The following is an 18,008-nucleotide window of genomic DNA, read 5'->3' on the forward strand; positions in this document are numbered from 1 at the left end:
ACACTGGCGGCTTGTTTTCTGTGAGACGAAGCTGTAAGTATGGATTCAAGAAAAGATCCTTCATCTCTGGACTGTTTGGACTCTTCCAGGGAAGTGCGCCAGATGCAAGGCGGAGATCGCCTGAGACAATCATGGTACCCTGAAACGACTTTTGGGAAACTGGCAGTTTAGTACATCACTGCCAACCTTTGGAATTACAGACTGTGACTCAGCTGTGCATGTATTTTACTTGCTTTAACTTTTCCTTTCCTTAGCTAATTAACCTTTAGTTAGTAGCACTGGCTACCAGCATTGTCTTTGGTGTAAGATCTAGGGTATCAGTTGATCAGGGGTAAGTGACTGGTCTCTTGGGACTGGAAACAACTTAAATATGATGTGAGTTTTGGTGGAAGTGGCCACTCTATTGCAAAGTCCAGTCTGTCGGGGTGGCAAGATAGACTGGACACTCTAAGGGGACTGTCTGACTCCATGGTAAGACTGGTATAGTGATCCAGGAGTCCATATTTCTTACTGGCTTGGTGAAATCTAATGATAGAACACACCACCAGCTTGGAGTGTCAGCCCTGTTTTCTGGCAGTCTGCCCTGAGGTAAGCACTCACAGTCCTGAGCCACTCCAGACAGCGTGACACTGGCAAAGAAATGTCTGTATATCAATAACACCATTCAAAAAGTTCAAACACATTTCAAGCCACTTCAGGAGAGATGCGGGCCGCTCTCAAGTCAACAGCAAAACTCTCATTGACTTCAGCGGGCCTGGAATTTCATCCTCTGTTCTTTAAAATGGATTTGAGGAAACCTGGCAGCCAGGCCTACAACTGACCAGAATAATTTTCAGTCTCCTTGCCCTCAGGTTTATTTACAAGTTGTAGGACTAGAATAATATGGTCCCAAAGATTTAACACTGTCCAACATCAGACAGTTTTAAACAAAGTTCGGGATTTGGCATACAGAGGTTTCAACCTGCTTTGTACCACGGCAAACACACCATTAAGAATCCTTTTCACCTTTTAATAAAGATACAGAAAAAGAAGGAAAAACAGTTCGAGCATTTGAAATGTCAAGTATTAAGTAAGGCTTTCATATGAACAACATCCCTTGTTCCCTTTAACTCAAGAGAGTCATTAGAGGGGGCGGGGGCTTGTTTGACCATCTTTTAGGTGGTATCATACCTGTCCTATTGGGGGAAAACAGAAGAAGTTAGCTGAGATGGGCAGGAGTGGTTGTTAAAGTCTGTTCCCATTTCCTAAAAGACCAAACAAGACAAACACACGAGAGAGGAGTGAAAACAGCAAAGATAGAAAATGCAGCTTCTGATGCTGGTGTGGACCTTCACCTGCCACCTCACTGCTGGAAAAACAGGCCCAGAACACAATCTTATTAACCACTCTTAAGGCTTTGCAAATTTATACCAGCATCGGGCTGTGTAGGGCACTGCTTTTAGTTGTGCTTTTGGTCACAGGCTCACTGCAGTGTTGCAAAATATACAGTCTTGGCCAGCTAACCCAGACTTTTTACAGACAGAAGCCAAAGGAGGACAGAAATTAGAAGAAATAAAATGGAGGGGGAAAGAACACATAGGGGTGAGGGTAGATGGCAAAGTCTCACTCCCACATGGTGGTTGGGATTTAGTCAGAGACAATGGAGGTGGTGAGGTCATCTAGGATTCTCCCTTTGGCCCGATCTGGTCTGGACTATCTAGGCTAGTGTTATAGTGGATTCTGGAGTTCCAAGAGATAGTGGAGATGGCAGCCATATTGGTAGAGCTCAATCCTTTCAGTCAGCAATCGCTGCCCTCTTCCATTCATATCCTCCGATTTTCCTCGAAAAATCTTTTAAGGACCCCAAAAAGGAGTGATGGGTGGACTAGCCCATACCCTCATTATTTTATCCGCCACACGAATTTTGGTTCACTGATTTCCATCCCCCACTTTTCTTGTTTACCAGGCATGATCTGAACATAATACTTGAGTTACACCAGTCAGCCTCTTCGTTTGTACGAATTCAGTCTCCCTTGTGCACCTTTTCCCATCAGCATTTGTTTGTCTAAGCTATTGTGGCATTTTATGAACTTTCACTTTTCAGAGTGGAGCTCACTTGTGATAACTGGGTCTACAGATTTACCCTAACAGTCCTAAAACAGCAGGGACCTTGATTCTGCTTCTCTTCTTTCATCTGCTAGCATTAAAATCATGTTGGCTTCATCTAAGCACACCAGGTGCTCTCATAATACTTTAGCACTTCTTAAAATGCAGCTTTATCCAATGTCCACATTCAGACCATTCAGAGCCACTGAATTCCCTTATCAAAATCTCTATCAACAGACCCTTAGTGTTGAAGGGGAGTGCTTTTGTATGCTCCTATGAGCGTGTTTTTCCATGTAAACCATGCACACTGGCCCCAAAGCCACACAAACATATCCTGAAAAATAAGTCCCACAAGCTTGACTCACTGAGTCTTTGCTGATGAATTAAAAAGGGAGGGATTGTTTGCATGCCGTTATGGATTTAAGCCACATTTTCTCCAGACTCCATGCACTGATGGAAGTCACCATTCATCTTCCACAAACTGCAATTAATAAGTTAAACATGAAGGCGGTCATTGGTTGAGCAGGCTCAAAAGTACTAGGGTATTTTTTCCCTGAGCACTCTGCCTTCTACCTAAAGTGAGCAGCTCTCTGCTTCCAAGCTCAGGCATTTTTTATCCTTACAGAGAATACTTCTCGGCAGAAGATCTAAGTTCACTTTTCAGGTCTAGCACTGTGACATTTGTTGGGGTTTTAGTGGTGGGTGACATTCCGCAAGATCACATGTAAAGCGATTTTAGAAAGGGCAAGGTTTGTCATATGCCACTCTTAGCCTGAGTTAACACACAAGGAACTTCTTAGCTACCCTATAAGGTGGCGGTTTTAAATACGTGTTATGCATTCCCTCTTTATTTCTTCTTTTCATCCTTCTCCTGCTCTCTTGTGCAAACACAGTAGTGTATACTTGCCGCCAACAAGAATTCCTCTTTCTTTTCTTCATAGAGAAAAATGAAACTTACACCCACTGAAATCAAACAGAATGCTTTGAAATACATGTTTTCTTTCTTGCTTCAAAACACAAGTAAACGTACCAGTATTTTGACATGTGTTGGAAGTTAGATGACTACAGCTGATAGAAGTTTTTAGTTCAAAATATTTTCTGATGAAAAACAGCTTTTCATTAAAATGGAAATTTGAGTGGGAGTCTCCCTCTGATGACTTTTTAAGGTTTTCATTGAAAAACCAAAACCAATATTTATTATTATTTTACAGCTGAAAACGGAGAAGTTTTAGCTAATTGGGCAAAAAAAATTCAGTTAAATCAAAAATTTTTGCCTGATCAGCTAAAATATTTATAACTTTGCTTGCCAAAAAGCAAATTTTTTGTACATTTCCAGTTGCCCAGAACAACAATAGCTGGGGTTTGGGTTTGATTAATTTTTAAACAAAGTATTTCATAAAAAAAATTGACAAAATGAAAACAATTTTCATTTTAACTGAAAATTTTCCACAAGGAAAACAACTTCCATACCAGCTCTGTAGAAGATGCTAGACTGTTCATTTACACAGTGTTATTATTAATTATTATTGGGGGGGGGGAATAGCTCAGTGGTTTGAGCATTGGCCTGCTAAACCCAAAATTATAAGTTCAATCCTTGAGGGGGCCACTTAGGGATCTGGGGGAAAAAATAAGCACTTGGTCCTCTAGTGAAGGCAGGGGGCTGGACTCAATGACCCTTGGGGGTCCCTTCCAGTTCAATGAGATCGGTATATCTCAATATATTAGTGTTGCAACATTTACTGTGTGTTTTAAAGTATTTCACTTGTAATTATTGGAAGTAAAAATCTATATTCAGACTGACTGTTTTGTTGGACATGACCAGTGCTAAAAGATGATACTGGCAAGTTAAGCCTCCAAATTTTGTGCTGTATTATCTAAAAAGGGAGTGTGCTCATCAGAGTGCTCGTTTGGTCACATTAGGAATGAGAGGTCATAGAGCTATAAAACTAATTTCAGCATTCCCAGGAGCCAGGGTTATTAGCCATGTTCACTGGGAAACAATAGATTATTTCCTGCTTTTCCAAGCGTCACTGATTTACACTAGCTTGCCAAACGTCAATAGAACACAAAGAGCTCTTACGCCACTGTCACAGCGCGCATCACTCGCCGCCAGACTGGCCCCTCCTTCTGGTTGTTCTGGGGATTAGCTCAAGACCAACACCCCCATCCGTGGTCTGCACCCCATCACTCCTTCTCTGCAGTCCACCTGCAACCCTTCTGGCAGCAGCAGGAATCACAGCACCCTTTTCATGGCTCAGCCCTTCAGCCATGTCACTATCCACATTCCCCTCTTCCAGGGGAGTTTAGCTCCTGGTCCTGCCACTACTCTGGGTCCCAGCCCAGGGACCTTGTGGATTACAGCTTTCTTCTGCGACTGTATCATCGGTGCATTTCCCTGGACCATTTCCCAGCAGCCACAGCACCCTTCTCAGTCGCAATAGCCTGTCTGGAGCACTTTCTCCTCCCCCAAGGTTCCTGCCTGCACTGCTCTGTCCACAGTGCTACAGGGTTGCAGCCTACTCCAGACACAGTTCTCCCTCCTCAAACTCTAGGCAGCTACTGACTCTGCTCTGAGGCTCTTCTTATATGGTCCTGCTGGGCCCTGATTGGCCACGCCTCACAGCCCCTCTCCTATTGGCTGCTTTTTGCATAGCTTCCCTAGGGCTCTGTTAACCCCTTCTTGGACAGTGTGGGGCAGATGCCGCATCACAGGCATTTATAGGTTAAGTAGGTCGTCATTTATTCTCACTTCTCTTACCTAGACCCTGATAATTTCTCACAAGAAAACCAGCAGCCTCATCTCCACTTCTCAGGAAAGAAGTAATAGCAGAGCCTGGAGGCAGGACTCATCACTAAGGGAAGCTCTCACTGCTTTTGGTAGAGTTACTACAGTACATTTACAGTACTCAGAGTCATGTGATCTGAGTACAGGGCTGCTTGTCAGAAACTACCTGGCTTAATTCTGGTTCCAGCCCCAGCTGTGCAGCAGCTAACTCACCTGACAGTCTTTGCATAGATTCTGCCACTCTGACACAAGCTTCTTATACCTGTTTTTTTAAACTAAAGCTTAGCCACAGGAAACAAGTCAAATTACTACATTTTTCAGAACCCTAAATGATCTGTGACCACCCCAAGTTTTTAAAAGTCCCACTCCAGTCCTCAGATTTCCTAGCTGGGTCTGTATTCTTTATCTGTTGTTCCAGGAGACAGTGGAGCATTGAGATGCTCCACCTGCAAACAGGTTGTCGTGGGAAGTTCTCCATTTGGAAGAAAAATATCCCAGGCTGCCTCCAAAAGCCCTTGGCCTGAATTCTGGCAATAAGTGCCTATTCTGCGTTGTAGCATTCGAAGCTGGAGTTTTCCCTCCTCCATCTGCCAGTGCCTTTTCCCTCCTTAGTTTTGGCACTTTCATTATTGGTTCTTGGTTTCCTGCACCGGAGGATGATGCTATAATTACACCACTAGATCCTCGCTAATAGCCCCGTTACACACAGGACTGTCAACACCAACTTTTTAAAAGGGCCTTTGATGTCTAACTGTAAACTGGATGCCAACATTCCCTTCCCACCACCCCCAGATAAATGGACTGGTGCCTCCTTTTCCCATTGAATATCTAGCAACTCAGCTCTGATTCTTTAGTAGCTCAGTCTTTTGCTGCACTCCTGTACTTCTTCTCACCACTCATAACTCTAGGCCAGCTTCCTACATGTGCTATATCTGGTGCCTTCCCCCAAGGCGTTAGTATCTTCCTGTAAAAGTTGCTCCAGTTTAACTAAGGCCTGGTTAACTGGTTATTAAATGGCCCCCCTTCATTCAATTTAAAAACCTGGCTTGTATCAATTTAGTTGAGGTGGGTTTAATCTAAACTGATATAAACTGGGTTTAAGGAGAAGCAGCATCAGTTTAAACTGATTTAAGAACTGATTTTAGTTAAATTAGTGACAACTGTTGTGCTGAGTCAAGCCCTAACATTGTACATCACAAGCAAACCAGAAATCCGTCATAATGCCGTTTGCTTCAATGGTAGTTTGTAATATTTGACTAGATGAGGAGAGACAGATTGGCATAGTTAAGAGTTGTGGTCTTTTGTTAAATTTACATTGCTTTCATATAGATACCTACTCACTGGAAAAAAGGTTTCCCCCAAATGAGAGCTGAACTTTAAAAAAAGGACATTAAATAAAGACTGAATGGAATGTTCACAACAACATTCTAGAGTCCCTATTCTATGATGCAATCAGGCTCTGCTCAATTCTACCCCAGCTGTCTGTGCAAATTCTGACACACAACACCAGGGGCAGAACAGAGGGAGGCTAGGACAGTAGATCAGCAGACTGGACTTCTTGCAGGGAAACTGTAGTGTAGTGACAGATCGCCACCATGGCCAATCCCAAAGGGACACCTGGCCTCCTTTCAGAGCGAGCCCCATCCAGACTGATCACGAGGTAGGTTCTTAAGGTGGTCAAAGTAGATGCTCAGCCTATGTCTATCACTGATGATTGTACTGTGCTACCAAAGCTTTTGGTGAGCACATGCTCGCTGACCGTGTAGCCGCATTCCTCAGTAAAAGTACTTCTCATCTTCCAGCCTAATAATCCATTGGTACCAAAAAAGCCATTAAACCCAAACCAGAGCTGATGGATGGGTTCAGGGACTAATATCCTCATTGCTGATCTTGTCCTGCCACTTAATATGGGGTGGTGACAAAGACAACAAGGGGCAGATGCCACAGACCCAAACCATTCACAGTCATGGAGCTGCTAAAAAAAGAGGAACAAGCTTTTCTACATTAAAAAAATACATTCAGATTGTATGTATTTTTAATAAATATTAATTTAGCCACTTAAGGTACTTTTTTTAACAAAATCTGCATGTGGGATGCAAATTCCCAGCACAGCAAAAAACCAAACAACATTCGAATGGCTATTCAGTGTTTAACACACAGTTCCAGGACAAGCCAGATGGCCATAACAAGTTTTCATCATAAACCGGTGTGTGTGTGTGTAGGGTGGGGGGCAATAAAGTGTTATTGCTTTTTCTGTGGTCCATGCCTGCAGACATCTAGACTTTGGCTGCTGTTCTCCTCTGCTGCTGTATTTTCATTTTAAATATGTCTTATTATTGAAGTTTCAGTCTCCAAACATTAACTGTGCTTGCCCACAGACGACAGCAAGCACTAATCTGTTGGTGTGTGCAAGAGACAGCCTCCCTCGCATTAAAAGCAATGCCCTTCCCCGTTCATTTAGTGTCCATGCTGACAGGCCAAGTCCAGCTCTTCCATACACAAGCCAAGGCCAGGAGTGAGAAGCTCTACATCTGCCAAATCAGAGTTTCCTCAAATTATCTCCTACAGTAGGGAGCGTGGTGTTGAAGTCTGCTCCTCGAGGATCATGGAGTGAGCCTGGCTCTCCTTCAAGTGTCCTTAGAGAGTTTACACTATCCCAGATGTGCTGTGTGTAGCACCTGTGCAACTCCCATAAGGCTATAGAAGGCTAAGTGCAAAGTTACTACACTCTCAAGCTTTTGGAATAGTTTTAGAATTAAACTCGATGATACTGTGTCAAACCATACTTTGGCCCAGTCAGAAAGCTGAGTGCTTCAGAACATTTTCCTCAATTAAAAAAAGTTCTTTTAGAAGCAGCAGCCAGCACGGCATGTTTCTTATTCCACAGCTCAAATTGTTCTGTGCTTTTAATCTGCCAACACTCTGAGCAGATCAAAGTGGACCTAACATTTATTTATTACGGGTTAATGGTCAGACTGACCACCACAAAGAACTTCACTTGCTGAAAGCAGGTTCTTTAGATTCATATGGAGGTAGAAGTCCTCACCAAGTGAATATGATCCAGTTACTTAACACAGTGACTTTGCAGACCAAGATTAATTTGATTTTTACATCCAGTAGCTGTAGCCTATACAAATCCCAGATTAAAATTCAACTGCAGACAGACAAATTTGCTTGGAGATGGCCAGTACCAGGAATTAGAACAATGACTTAAATCACAGTTTAAAGTTCCTGTCCCCTAAAATTATACAGCTGTAACTTTTCTTGAATTAATCTCATCTTTTGAAATCCCAAGACTTCTGAAGACGCCCTGTCCTCCTTTTTGACTGTGTGTGCAAGAGACAGTACACGTGGAATGGGGTAACTCACTCATCACTCAGGGAAGGTTAGCTTGGGTGAGAATTTCCCTAGAAGGAAAAAATGCAGCCAAAATTCCAAAGGGAGATTAGATGAGGAAATAGGAGTAGGGTACCGCAGCAAGAAGAGAACTGCAGTATCGACCTTCAAGACAGATGTCTGTGTGCTGTGCACTCCCCTTGCCCTTATGTTAAAGTCTGTGCTCACTGTGAAAAATGTCCTGATTTACAGAGGGTGGGTGCTCAGTGCTTTGTGTAAAATCAGGCCCCTTTAAAAGAGCTGAGTGCTGAAAAATTAAGGGTTCAAAATCACTAGTCACCTTTGAAAATCTTGGCCCATTTCTCACTCCTGTATCCGGGCACAGAGCTGCTCTACGCAGAGCCACCCCAGAGCTCCAGTTCCATCAGGCAGACGTGGTTGCAATGAAGTTCCATTTTGTAATATAGATGGACGCATCCAAGGGTTTCACATGGTGAGAATCCTGTCTACATTAACAAAGGAATGTCAGCAGCTAAATGAAAGGGTTAGTAAGTTCGTTTTCCTTTACAGCTCTGTTGGGCTGGCAGATAAGTCAGCCATAGACCTTCTCTCTGGGGAGACATGTAAACCAGTGGTTCTCAGGGCTGAGTTGGGACCCCGAAGTGGATCCCAGCCCTGGCTTCGGCCCTGGGCAGTGGGGCTCAGGTTACAGGCCCCCTGCTTGGGTCTGAAAGCCCTTGCTCCTCCCCATCCAGGCCAGCAGGGCTCGGGTGGGCTCAGGCTTTGGTCCTCCCTCCTGGTCATGTAGTAATTTTTGTTGTCAGAAGCAGTGGCGGCTCCAGGCACCAGCGCTCCAAGCGTGTGCCTGGGGCAGCAAGCCATGGGGGGCACCCTGCCGGTCCCTGCGAGGGTGGCAGTCAGGCAGCCTTCCGGGGCTTGCCTGAGGGAGGTCCCTGCTCCTGCGGATTCGGTGGCAATTCGGCAACAGGTATGCTGAAGCCGTGGGACCGGGGACCTCCCACAGGCGCACCACCGAAGGCAGCCTGCCTGCCGTGCTTGAGGCAGCAAAAAAGCTAGAGCCGCCCCTGGTCAGAAGGGGGTCACAGTACAATGAAGTTTGAGACTCGCAATCTAGACTAAGGAATGAGCTAGAGGGGCCGATAGGGTGGGAATTTTTTTTTTTTTTTTTTTTAAGGAACTAAAACTGTATGTCATCTACCTGTTTATATTTATCTTGTCTATATAGGTTGGAAGCTCTTTGGGGCAGGGACTGTCTTTTACTATGTGTCTATATGGTGCCTAGCATGCTGTGACCCCAGTCCTGACTGGGGCCAGTGGATGTGTGTGGGTTTTTTGTTGTTGTTTTAAAAAAGTAGCATTACAAAATGAAGCAAGGTTGTAACCATGTCAGGACCAGCTATTTCATAACTATCACAGGCACAACTGTAGTAGGGAGTGCAGGCAGGTCTAAGTCAGCTAGTGTGGACTGGGCCAAGAGTGTTAACAATTGATACTGACCTACTTTGTAAAGCGCTTGAGTAGTATTGGCACCACTCCACATCCCAACAATAGGCTTCAGGTGACCATTTTTGACAGGAAAATCCCATCCACAGTGGGAAACAGACCCATTGCCTAACTGGCTGTCAGCAACAGATGCCCCTGAACTAGTACTGAACACACTAATGCTGGTGTGGATGGGACAAAGCCTGTGTTCGGTGTTAGTCAGTACACAGCAGTAATGGGCCAATTTCCTACCGTAGCAGAGACCTAGAACAACTCTGACCAACCCTTTAGCTTGGCTGCTTCAGGCCTTGTCTTTGTGAAATCAAAACAGTGATTTAACTCAAGGCAGGTAACTCCGTACAATCCTAGCAATGGGAAGGCACTTTGTAGTGCTCACATGAGTAAAGCCTTTATCTTGAGTGACCTAACTTGAGTTAAGAACTCACCTTTTTCTGACATGACAACAAGGCCTCAGGTAGACACGGGATCTCCATTAACGCTTAGCCAATAAGGGTAGGGAAGGCCAGATTCCGACAACGACCAAGAACAGCCCTAAAGAAACATATTTGGGCTAAGAGATTTTGGTGAAGAAAGCCATCCCCCCAGGTAGTTACTTTGGTGAGGGAGGACTCACCTTTCTGTCTGGTTGCGTCATTTGTAATAACGATGAGAGGATTTCAAATTCCGACAACCTTAAAGGCATTTTTATCCAATAGAGAATGTTTAGCGTCTACACTAGCGTCTTCCCTTCAGATCCCCTATCAATGGTAGCAGTGGTGGGAATATGACTGTAGACCAGCTGCTAGTCTATGCCAGCACTCCTACTGCGGCTGACTAAGGAAAGGAGTTGCCATGGTGCTAGCATGTGGGGAGGGCAGCATGGTCTAGTGAGGACACTGAGCTGGGAGTCAGGAGAATAGAGCTCTGCTCCTGATCTTCACTCAGTTGTTCCCATTTCCCCACCTACTCTTTTTTGTCTTAAGATTGTAAGGTCTTTGGGGCAGGGACTGTTTCCTACTATGCCACAGCAAAGTGCCTAATACAATGCAGCCCCAGCCGGGACCTCAAGATGCTGAATGGATGACAGCAAACAGATAAAGCATCTGCAGACGACTGAATTCTTTAGTTCTTTAGGACTTCTGCGTTTGTTTCCATCTTTGCTATTCCATTCAAGCTGTTGCAAATTTTTCTGTGTTTCTGTATGCTTTGCAGTAATACAACTTCATAATAATATTTACCATTTTATGATTACTAATTATGCACCATTCAAACTGCCAACACACTTCCAAATGATTTGCAAATGGATGGGAGAAAAAAAAACCCTGCAAATAATGGATCTTGAATTCAAGGTAATAACAAATGCCTGTAAACCTATGCTAATTTAACTGACTATCAATCAGTAGAGCTAGGTAAAGCAAATATTAATAGACTAAAAGCTAATTGATTTGGTTTGAACTAAACTAGGCTAATTTAGAAGAGAGTTATTTCAATTGCAGATCTGAATTCATAATATGTTCAGATGCCTGTATACATCCCCCAGGGCTATAAAGTTTAATTAGAACACTTGGAAACAATCAGTCAATTGTATCTTATTTCCAGCAATAGTTGGAATGTTCAGATTGTTCATTTTTCCTTTCTGTTGGCAACACTGTTTGTGACAACAGTCTATGTGCGAATGTTACCAATAGTGTGTTGGAGGTTCCGTTTATATATTTAACTGAAACTGCTATTAAAAGGGGTTTAAACTAGTAATAGTGGGTCCTCCATGCAGGTCTCACAAGGAAACAACAATGTAATTTGTTATCCTGAGTCAATAGGAAAGTCTTAATAATAACATTATACTTTGTCCATTAATATCTTTCACCTGAGGATCTCAAAGAGTTTTACATAACTGAATGAAGCCTTTCAATGTGCTAATGAAGTAGGTAAGCTTTGTAGCTATTTTACATAGATATAAACTGAGGCACAGAGAGGTTAAGTGACTTGTCCAAGGCCATAGAGCAAATCAGATCAGTGGCACAGCTGGGAAAAAAAAAAAAGACCAAGGGTCCCAATTCTCTCTCCTCCGTACAATATGAAACAACATTCCCTCCCACACCTCACCTACAGGGCCTAAGAAGTGGAGCATATTGCTTCAGTAGCATGTCACCTCCAGCAGGCATGCTGGCTTTGCCACAGATACTCAACCTTTACATGAAGGCCCAGTACATCATGGATACCTGTCTTTCTATAAAGATATATTATAACTTGATAACTGCTTCTAATTCTAATACTGAAAGACAGTCCATCTTACTAAGATGGAGCTCAGTGCATGTATACAAATTAATGAAGTAAATAAGATGCATCGAATGTACACATTTAACAGATTTTCCGCTCTAAATGAAAGAGTAAAAATAGGTCATCTACACCAATCTGCCCTACCTTAGGCCAGATGTTCAGTCACTTTATATGGTCATAGCTCCATTGAAGTAAAAGGAGTTGTCCCCGTTTACACAAGATGAGAATCTGTCCTTCTGCTGTATAAACCAGCATAGCTTCAGTCCCAGAAGGCCTGCTCCAAAACCCATTGAAGTCAGTAGGGAAACTCCCACTGCCTTCAGTGCACTGTGGATCAGGACCTGAGTGATAACTCTTGGTTTTCACACTCGGTTTTGCCTGATATCGTGTTTAACACAAAAAAAACCCATATACTATTAAGTAGGGTTATCTAGGGGTTAGGGTTAACAGGACAGGGGTGGGAGCCTATATAAGAAAAAGGCCAAAAAAATGGCACTGTCCCTTTAAAAAAAAATGGGACATCTGGTCACCCTACCATTATGCACCAACTAGGATCTGCCATTGCTCCCTTTAGCTTACTTGAAACAGAACACACTGTGTCGAGGAGCAGTCTTCTCATTCTGTGCTCAGTGCTGGAGTCCAGGGAAACAAAAGTTCCCACAAACTTCTGTCAACTCCAATACATACAGGAATCTTTGCTGGAGTCTTAGATATTTTTAAGAATGGCATTAGATATCTATTAAGAGCAACCATGTTTATTTCAGCTTTTAATACAAAAATTTAGAAAAAAACATGAATTCTCTTTACATTTATGCACAGACTAATGCAAGGTTTATAAAAGTTGGTAGGAGAAAAGAATAGCATCAGGAAGTAAAAAATGTAACATTCCAACTACACCCCACGCACTGCCATAGATTTCATTTGTTCTGAATTTTTATTTTCTTGAACATTGACTTCTGGCAATTCAACTGTGATAAAAATCTCTTAGGCTGCTCTAGAACAGAGTAACATATGCTTGTAGCCAAAGATTTCATACATAGCAACCATTAAGACAGCAAATGTTATGACAACTAAATCAACACCCACAGTATACAATGCAATTTCTGTATTGGAAAGTTTCCTTAACCGTTTTTAAAAATTTTTTTCCTTAAGGCAGATGTTAATATTTAGTCACTTGTAAGTATTTTCAATCATTGATAAACATACCCTGCATGTCAAATGATTCACCAATTACAGAGCATGTGGTATCAAGGATAACATGCTGGATTTACAATATGTCTGTAATCACGCTCAATTGTATGCTGCAAATAAAGAAACCAGGCTCTTTAAGACAAACCATTCAAATACAAGCTTCACATCAGAGCATACCAAAGATCTTTATCATCGAGCACCAAATAGTTACAAGGCCACTCATTGCGCTATATATACCATCATACAGATATATTTAACTAGAATGAGAAATATATGACACAGTGTTTAGGCCTGGTGGCAGAACTCCCCCACATCCTCTGTGAAATCAGGCTTTTATACAATGCTGCTTTTGTTTGCGGGTATAGTGGAGCGACTGAAGAGAAAATTGTGAAGAGATGAATACAAAGAGGGTGATCAATGAGAGTGTAGAGCATTTGCAATGTATTTAGCATGGGACAAAGACCGAGCACAAGGATAGTTTTGCAAAAGTTGATGTTACTTCCACAACTGTCTTACGGCACTAAATCCTAATCTGTACAGTGTGTCCTCAAGGCTGCAGGGCATGTGCCATCGAACCCCTTCTGATTCAGAGGACATAGTCACATTGAGTTCTGACAAGATGTTCACAGATTTAATGGTTCTTGCATAAGCGCCTCTGAAGTTTTTCATAATAAATACCCTACAAGTACATAATGCAGAGTGTAGCCATTTGTATGGAAACACACCCAACTGACCTAAGAAATACACAGACGAATGTCACACGCTCCAGCAGGTGGATAGGAAAGGGTGGTGAAGAGGGGCACAGACACGAGATGATCCATCTGGGCACTGATGAACTTAGGGCCGTACCATCTGGTTTTAGACCCAAAGGGGGATGCTCCTTACCCCAAACCAGCCCAATAAACACAAAAGGGAGAGGGGAGGCAGAATTAACAAACAATATAGAATCAAGGGCCTGGACTTGGGATATTTTCTGGGGGGAGGGAAAGAAGCCATAAGGCATCCTTACCTCTCTGCAGCAGCTTGCCCAACAAACCTGAGGGACTCCCTATGACAGTGCACAGGCTGTGCTGCTGCTTGTTTCAGTGTTTTCTTGTGCTCGGGGCCTTGTACATCACCTCCCACCTATGGGGTGAGAAGCGGAGGAGGATGCAGGAGTCCATGGCAGCTTGGCTCCTGAGGGGGCAGTGTTGCCAATGGGGGCCATACCTTGGGATCCATCCGGAGGAAGTTGTGCCGGCCTCGACTGCTGAGCGTCGAGCGCCTTATCGTCCTGCTGTGGTGAAAGTGGTAATAGTTCTCCAAGTTCCCAATCTGTGCAAAACAAAAAACAAACAAACAAAAAAGCAACACGCACAGTGAGTTAGGGATGGAGAAATCTTCCACCCATGCACAGCTTGAGATGCTCAGCTTTTCTTGTGACCTCCCATACCCAACGATCCCTGGCAGCCAGAGAGGCTGATTTGCGGACTTCCCCCACCTACCCACAAAGAGAACCATGTCACCCAGCTGAGAATCTGTACGGGTCTATGAAGCAACTGAGTTTGCTCCCACTGCAGTCTTGGGCTCTTGAGAAAGCCATGCTGTCACTTTGCCATTGGTTTCTGTGGTAGCAGCATTGGGCCTATAATTAAGATCCCAGAAGCTCAGAAACGGCAGTAACTCTAGTATGTCTTCAAAGGAAAAAGAAAAAAAAAAACAAAAAACAAAACACCACACCAGACTCTCCCCAGAAAAGAATGGCAGAGGACACAACAAAGCAAAGCAAATCGATGAGAGCAATGCACCAAAGCCGTTAATACTGCATCCACCATCTATCCACCACGCAGAATAACAGTTCACACAGTCCTGACTTTACTATAGAGAGCTACCAGCTGTCAGCAAGGAAGCCAGCTGTGTGATGCTAGGGAAGAGTCCAGGAGTTCCTGTAAAGAAAGTAAGGGACCACCAACTGCCATATCAGGAATAAGCCTTCAAAGGCAGCTGCTATGCCAAAGGCAGAAAAACTTGTCAAAAATCGCCACAAAGCCGCAGCGCATATTGTGGCGATGAGGGAAAAAGCTTCCTCAGGAGCATGTTACAGTGACTGGAAATGCTGTGCAATAACCTGCTGCTTTGGAGTCTCCTGAAGCGGGCTAAGTGTTAGGGAATGGTAGGTTCTCACACCCCACCCCACCCCACCTTCCATCCTTATTTTTTAAAAAAAAAGACTTTAAATACCTTCCATGACAAACAAAGACAGGGCTGAGCTCTAAGCCACATGAAATAAGAATGGAGCGGGATGAGAGGGGGACAGAGAGGCATACAACTGCACCTTGTTAAAATAAAATTTAGCCTGGACGTCTTTAAATTAAAATTACCCTCCCCCCTTTTAATAATTAAAAGCAGTCATGCATATTGGCAGAGCTGCCAGGGAAAGCTGGTTTGGAAAGTGGCTGCACTGGACTAGGGTAGCAGTGTGATGGGTGGTGGTGGGGCCGGGGGGAGGGGGGGAGACTAGGCCCTTGCTGGAGGCCGCAGTGTCCTGCCACTCCTATCCCAGGAAAGGAGCAGTAGAGAAGTCCTCCAAGCAGCTAGAGAGACTGCAGGAGAAGCAGCCAATCAGGGCCCAGGAGGACCATATAAAAGGAGCTGCAAAGCTAGAGACAGTCAGTTCCTTGCTGGGGCTAGAGGAGTGCAGTGGTGCTCCTGGCTGGCTAAAGGGAACTGCAGTACCCTGGACAGCTCAGTGCTGACAGGGACTGGGGGCTCAAGGAAGAGCTCTTGGCTGGCTGCTGGGTCTGAACTCAAATGAGCCCCGAGATAAGGGTGAAGCTTTGGCAAAGGATGGGACCATGGGGAAGTAGCCCAGGGATTGAAAGCAGTGTAGTTAAAGGGACATGATGGCACATGGCTGCTATTCCTAGGGTTCCTGGGCTGTGACTGGGAGTAGTGGGAGGGTCTGGGTCCCCCCATAGGCCACTGGGGATGTGGCCTACTCTCAGAAAGCGATAAACCTCTAGAAGGGGAATTGAATTGTTAAAAGGCCCAGCTGGAGAGCTGGGGGGCAGAACAAAGCAAGAGGGAGAAACCAGTGCCTCCATGGAGGAAGCTGTGGAGGTATGGTCCAATACTAGGACAGTTTAAAGACTGCAAACACACCTGACCACAAAGGACGCTTGCAAGAGATCGATGCCAGGCCATTACAGGTGGACTGCACACTGATCCCAGATTCTAATCCTGACTCTGCTTTGCTGGGTATGGGCCAGTTGCATGCTAATATGTTAAGCACGTCTGTAAGTAGTCCCATTCAAATCAAAGTGGGTTAGCCCCATTTAAGTCAGTGGCACTAACTCACATGCATTCAGTTAGATACAGGATTAAGGACTTTACTGCTGCATCACTGACTTTCAGCGTGAACTTGGACCACTGACATCACCTGGTCCCTAAAGCCAGGTCTACACTAGAAACTTTTGCCTGTACAGTTAGGGAGAGGATTTTTTTTTTTTTGCAATGTTTCTATACTAGCAAAAGCCCTAGTATAGATGTTGTTCAACTGACATAAAGGTGCTTTTGCCAGTATGGCTTATATTGCTCAGGGAGCCAGAATAAGCTATAGGGTATATACCAGGGATCGGCAACCTTTGGCATGCAGCCCACCAGGGTAAGCACCCTGGTGGGCCGGGCCGGTTTGTTTACCAGCCGCGTCCGCAGGTTTGGCCAATTGCAGCTCCCACTGGCTGCGGTTCGGTGCTCCAGGCCAACAGGGGCTGCAGGAAGCGGTGTGGGCCAAGGGAAGTGCTGGCTGCCGCTTCCAAAAGCCCCCATTAGCCTGGCGGGCCGCGTGCCAAAGGTTGCGGATCCCTGTATATACACTGCAATTCGATGTCCGTGGCTGGCCTGAATCAGCTGGCTTGGGCTCAGGCTGCAGGGCTGTTTAACCGTTGTGTAGACATCCTGGCTCAGCTGACAGTCCAGAGCTCTGGGACTCTCCCCTCCTCACAGGGTCCTAGAGCCAGAGCCCAGATGTCTACATCACAATTAAACAGCCCCTTCGCCCAAGTCAGCTGGCAACCATGTGATTTTAATGGTAGTGAAGACACACCCATATTGGCCAAAGCATTTTTTGCTGGTATAAGCAGAGTCTACACTAAGAGGGTGCCAGCAAATCCTTTCTAGTATCGACCTGGTCTAAGTTACCCCATCTTTAAACAATAACACTAATCAATCAATGTCCCTTCCATAGGTGTAGGGAGGATTATTTCACTTCACTTTTAACATGAGAAGGGCCACAAATGCTATGTTAGCCATAGTTCTAGTTCGATTTCAGACATGCACAAGGGAAGCTACTTTGCTGATTAACTGATCTAATCTACTTGATCCAGAATGGACAGAGAGAGGGATGAGCACAAGGGGGGGGTGAGGGGGAAAGCAGGGACATGCCCCCCCAGTAATTGGTGGGGGCACAGAACTCCTCTGCCCCCAGGGCTACAGGAAGAGACCGAACTCCTCTGGCAGCTGCTCCGGCCTCAGGGCAGGGGTCCTCCCACCCCCCAGCTCTCATACCAGAGGTCTGCTCCCAGCACGTGCCTGAGCAGAGTTCTTAGCTGCCGCGCTGGGCACCCAGATCCCCTCCTCCATCACCCAGCCCCCCCCCTCCACCTTCTCTGCCTCCACCAATTAGCAGCTGAGATGATACAATTAGCAGATGAGATGATAGGATAATCCTCCTAAACAATAGTAGTGCAGCAGTGAGCAGAGCCTCTGGGGTTGGGGTAGGCCAGGACAGGATTGGTCGAGGGGGAGCACAAGGTCCCTGGTGGGTGGGAGGGAAGCACAGGGTTCCCGGTGG

The 18,008-nt window shown here is 44.8% G+C and overlaps 1 protein-coding gene across 5 annotated transcripts in view; it reads right to left on the minus strand.

The window, feature by feature from the left end:
• PCSK6 (proprotein convertase subtilisin/kexin type 6) overlaps window positions 1-18,008 on the minus strand; it is a 157,509-nt gene that overhangs the window by 80,976 nt on the left and 58,525 nt on the right. For 4 of the 5 annotated variants that reach the window (XR_004371765.2, XM_032766015.2, XM_032766019.2 and 1 more), the window contains exon 2: window positions 14,387-14,491. Coding sequence is in view for 2 of the 5 variants with exons in the window: in XM_032766013.2 (XP_032621904.1) it covers window positions 14,387-14,491 (105 nt within the window). In the remaining 3 variants the exon portion in view is untranslated. Of the gene's footprint in view, window positions 1-14,186; window positions 14,303-14,386; window positions 14,492-18,008 lie in introns of all 5 variants that reach the window. The other variant, XM_032766017.2, reaches the window with a different exon arrangement.

Source organism: Chelonoidis abingdonii, chromosome 9 (assembly GCF_003597395.2).
Source record: "Chelonoidis abingdonii isolate Lonesome George chromosome 9, CheloAbing_2.0, whole genome shotgun sequence".
In the NCBI taxonomy this organism is placed as follows: Eukaryota; Metazoa; Chordata; order Testudines; family Testudinidae; genus Chelonoidis; species Chelonoidis abingdonii.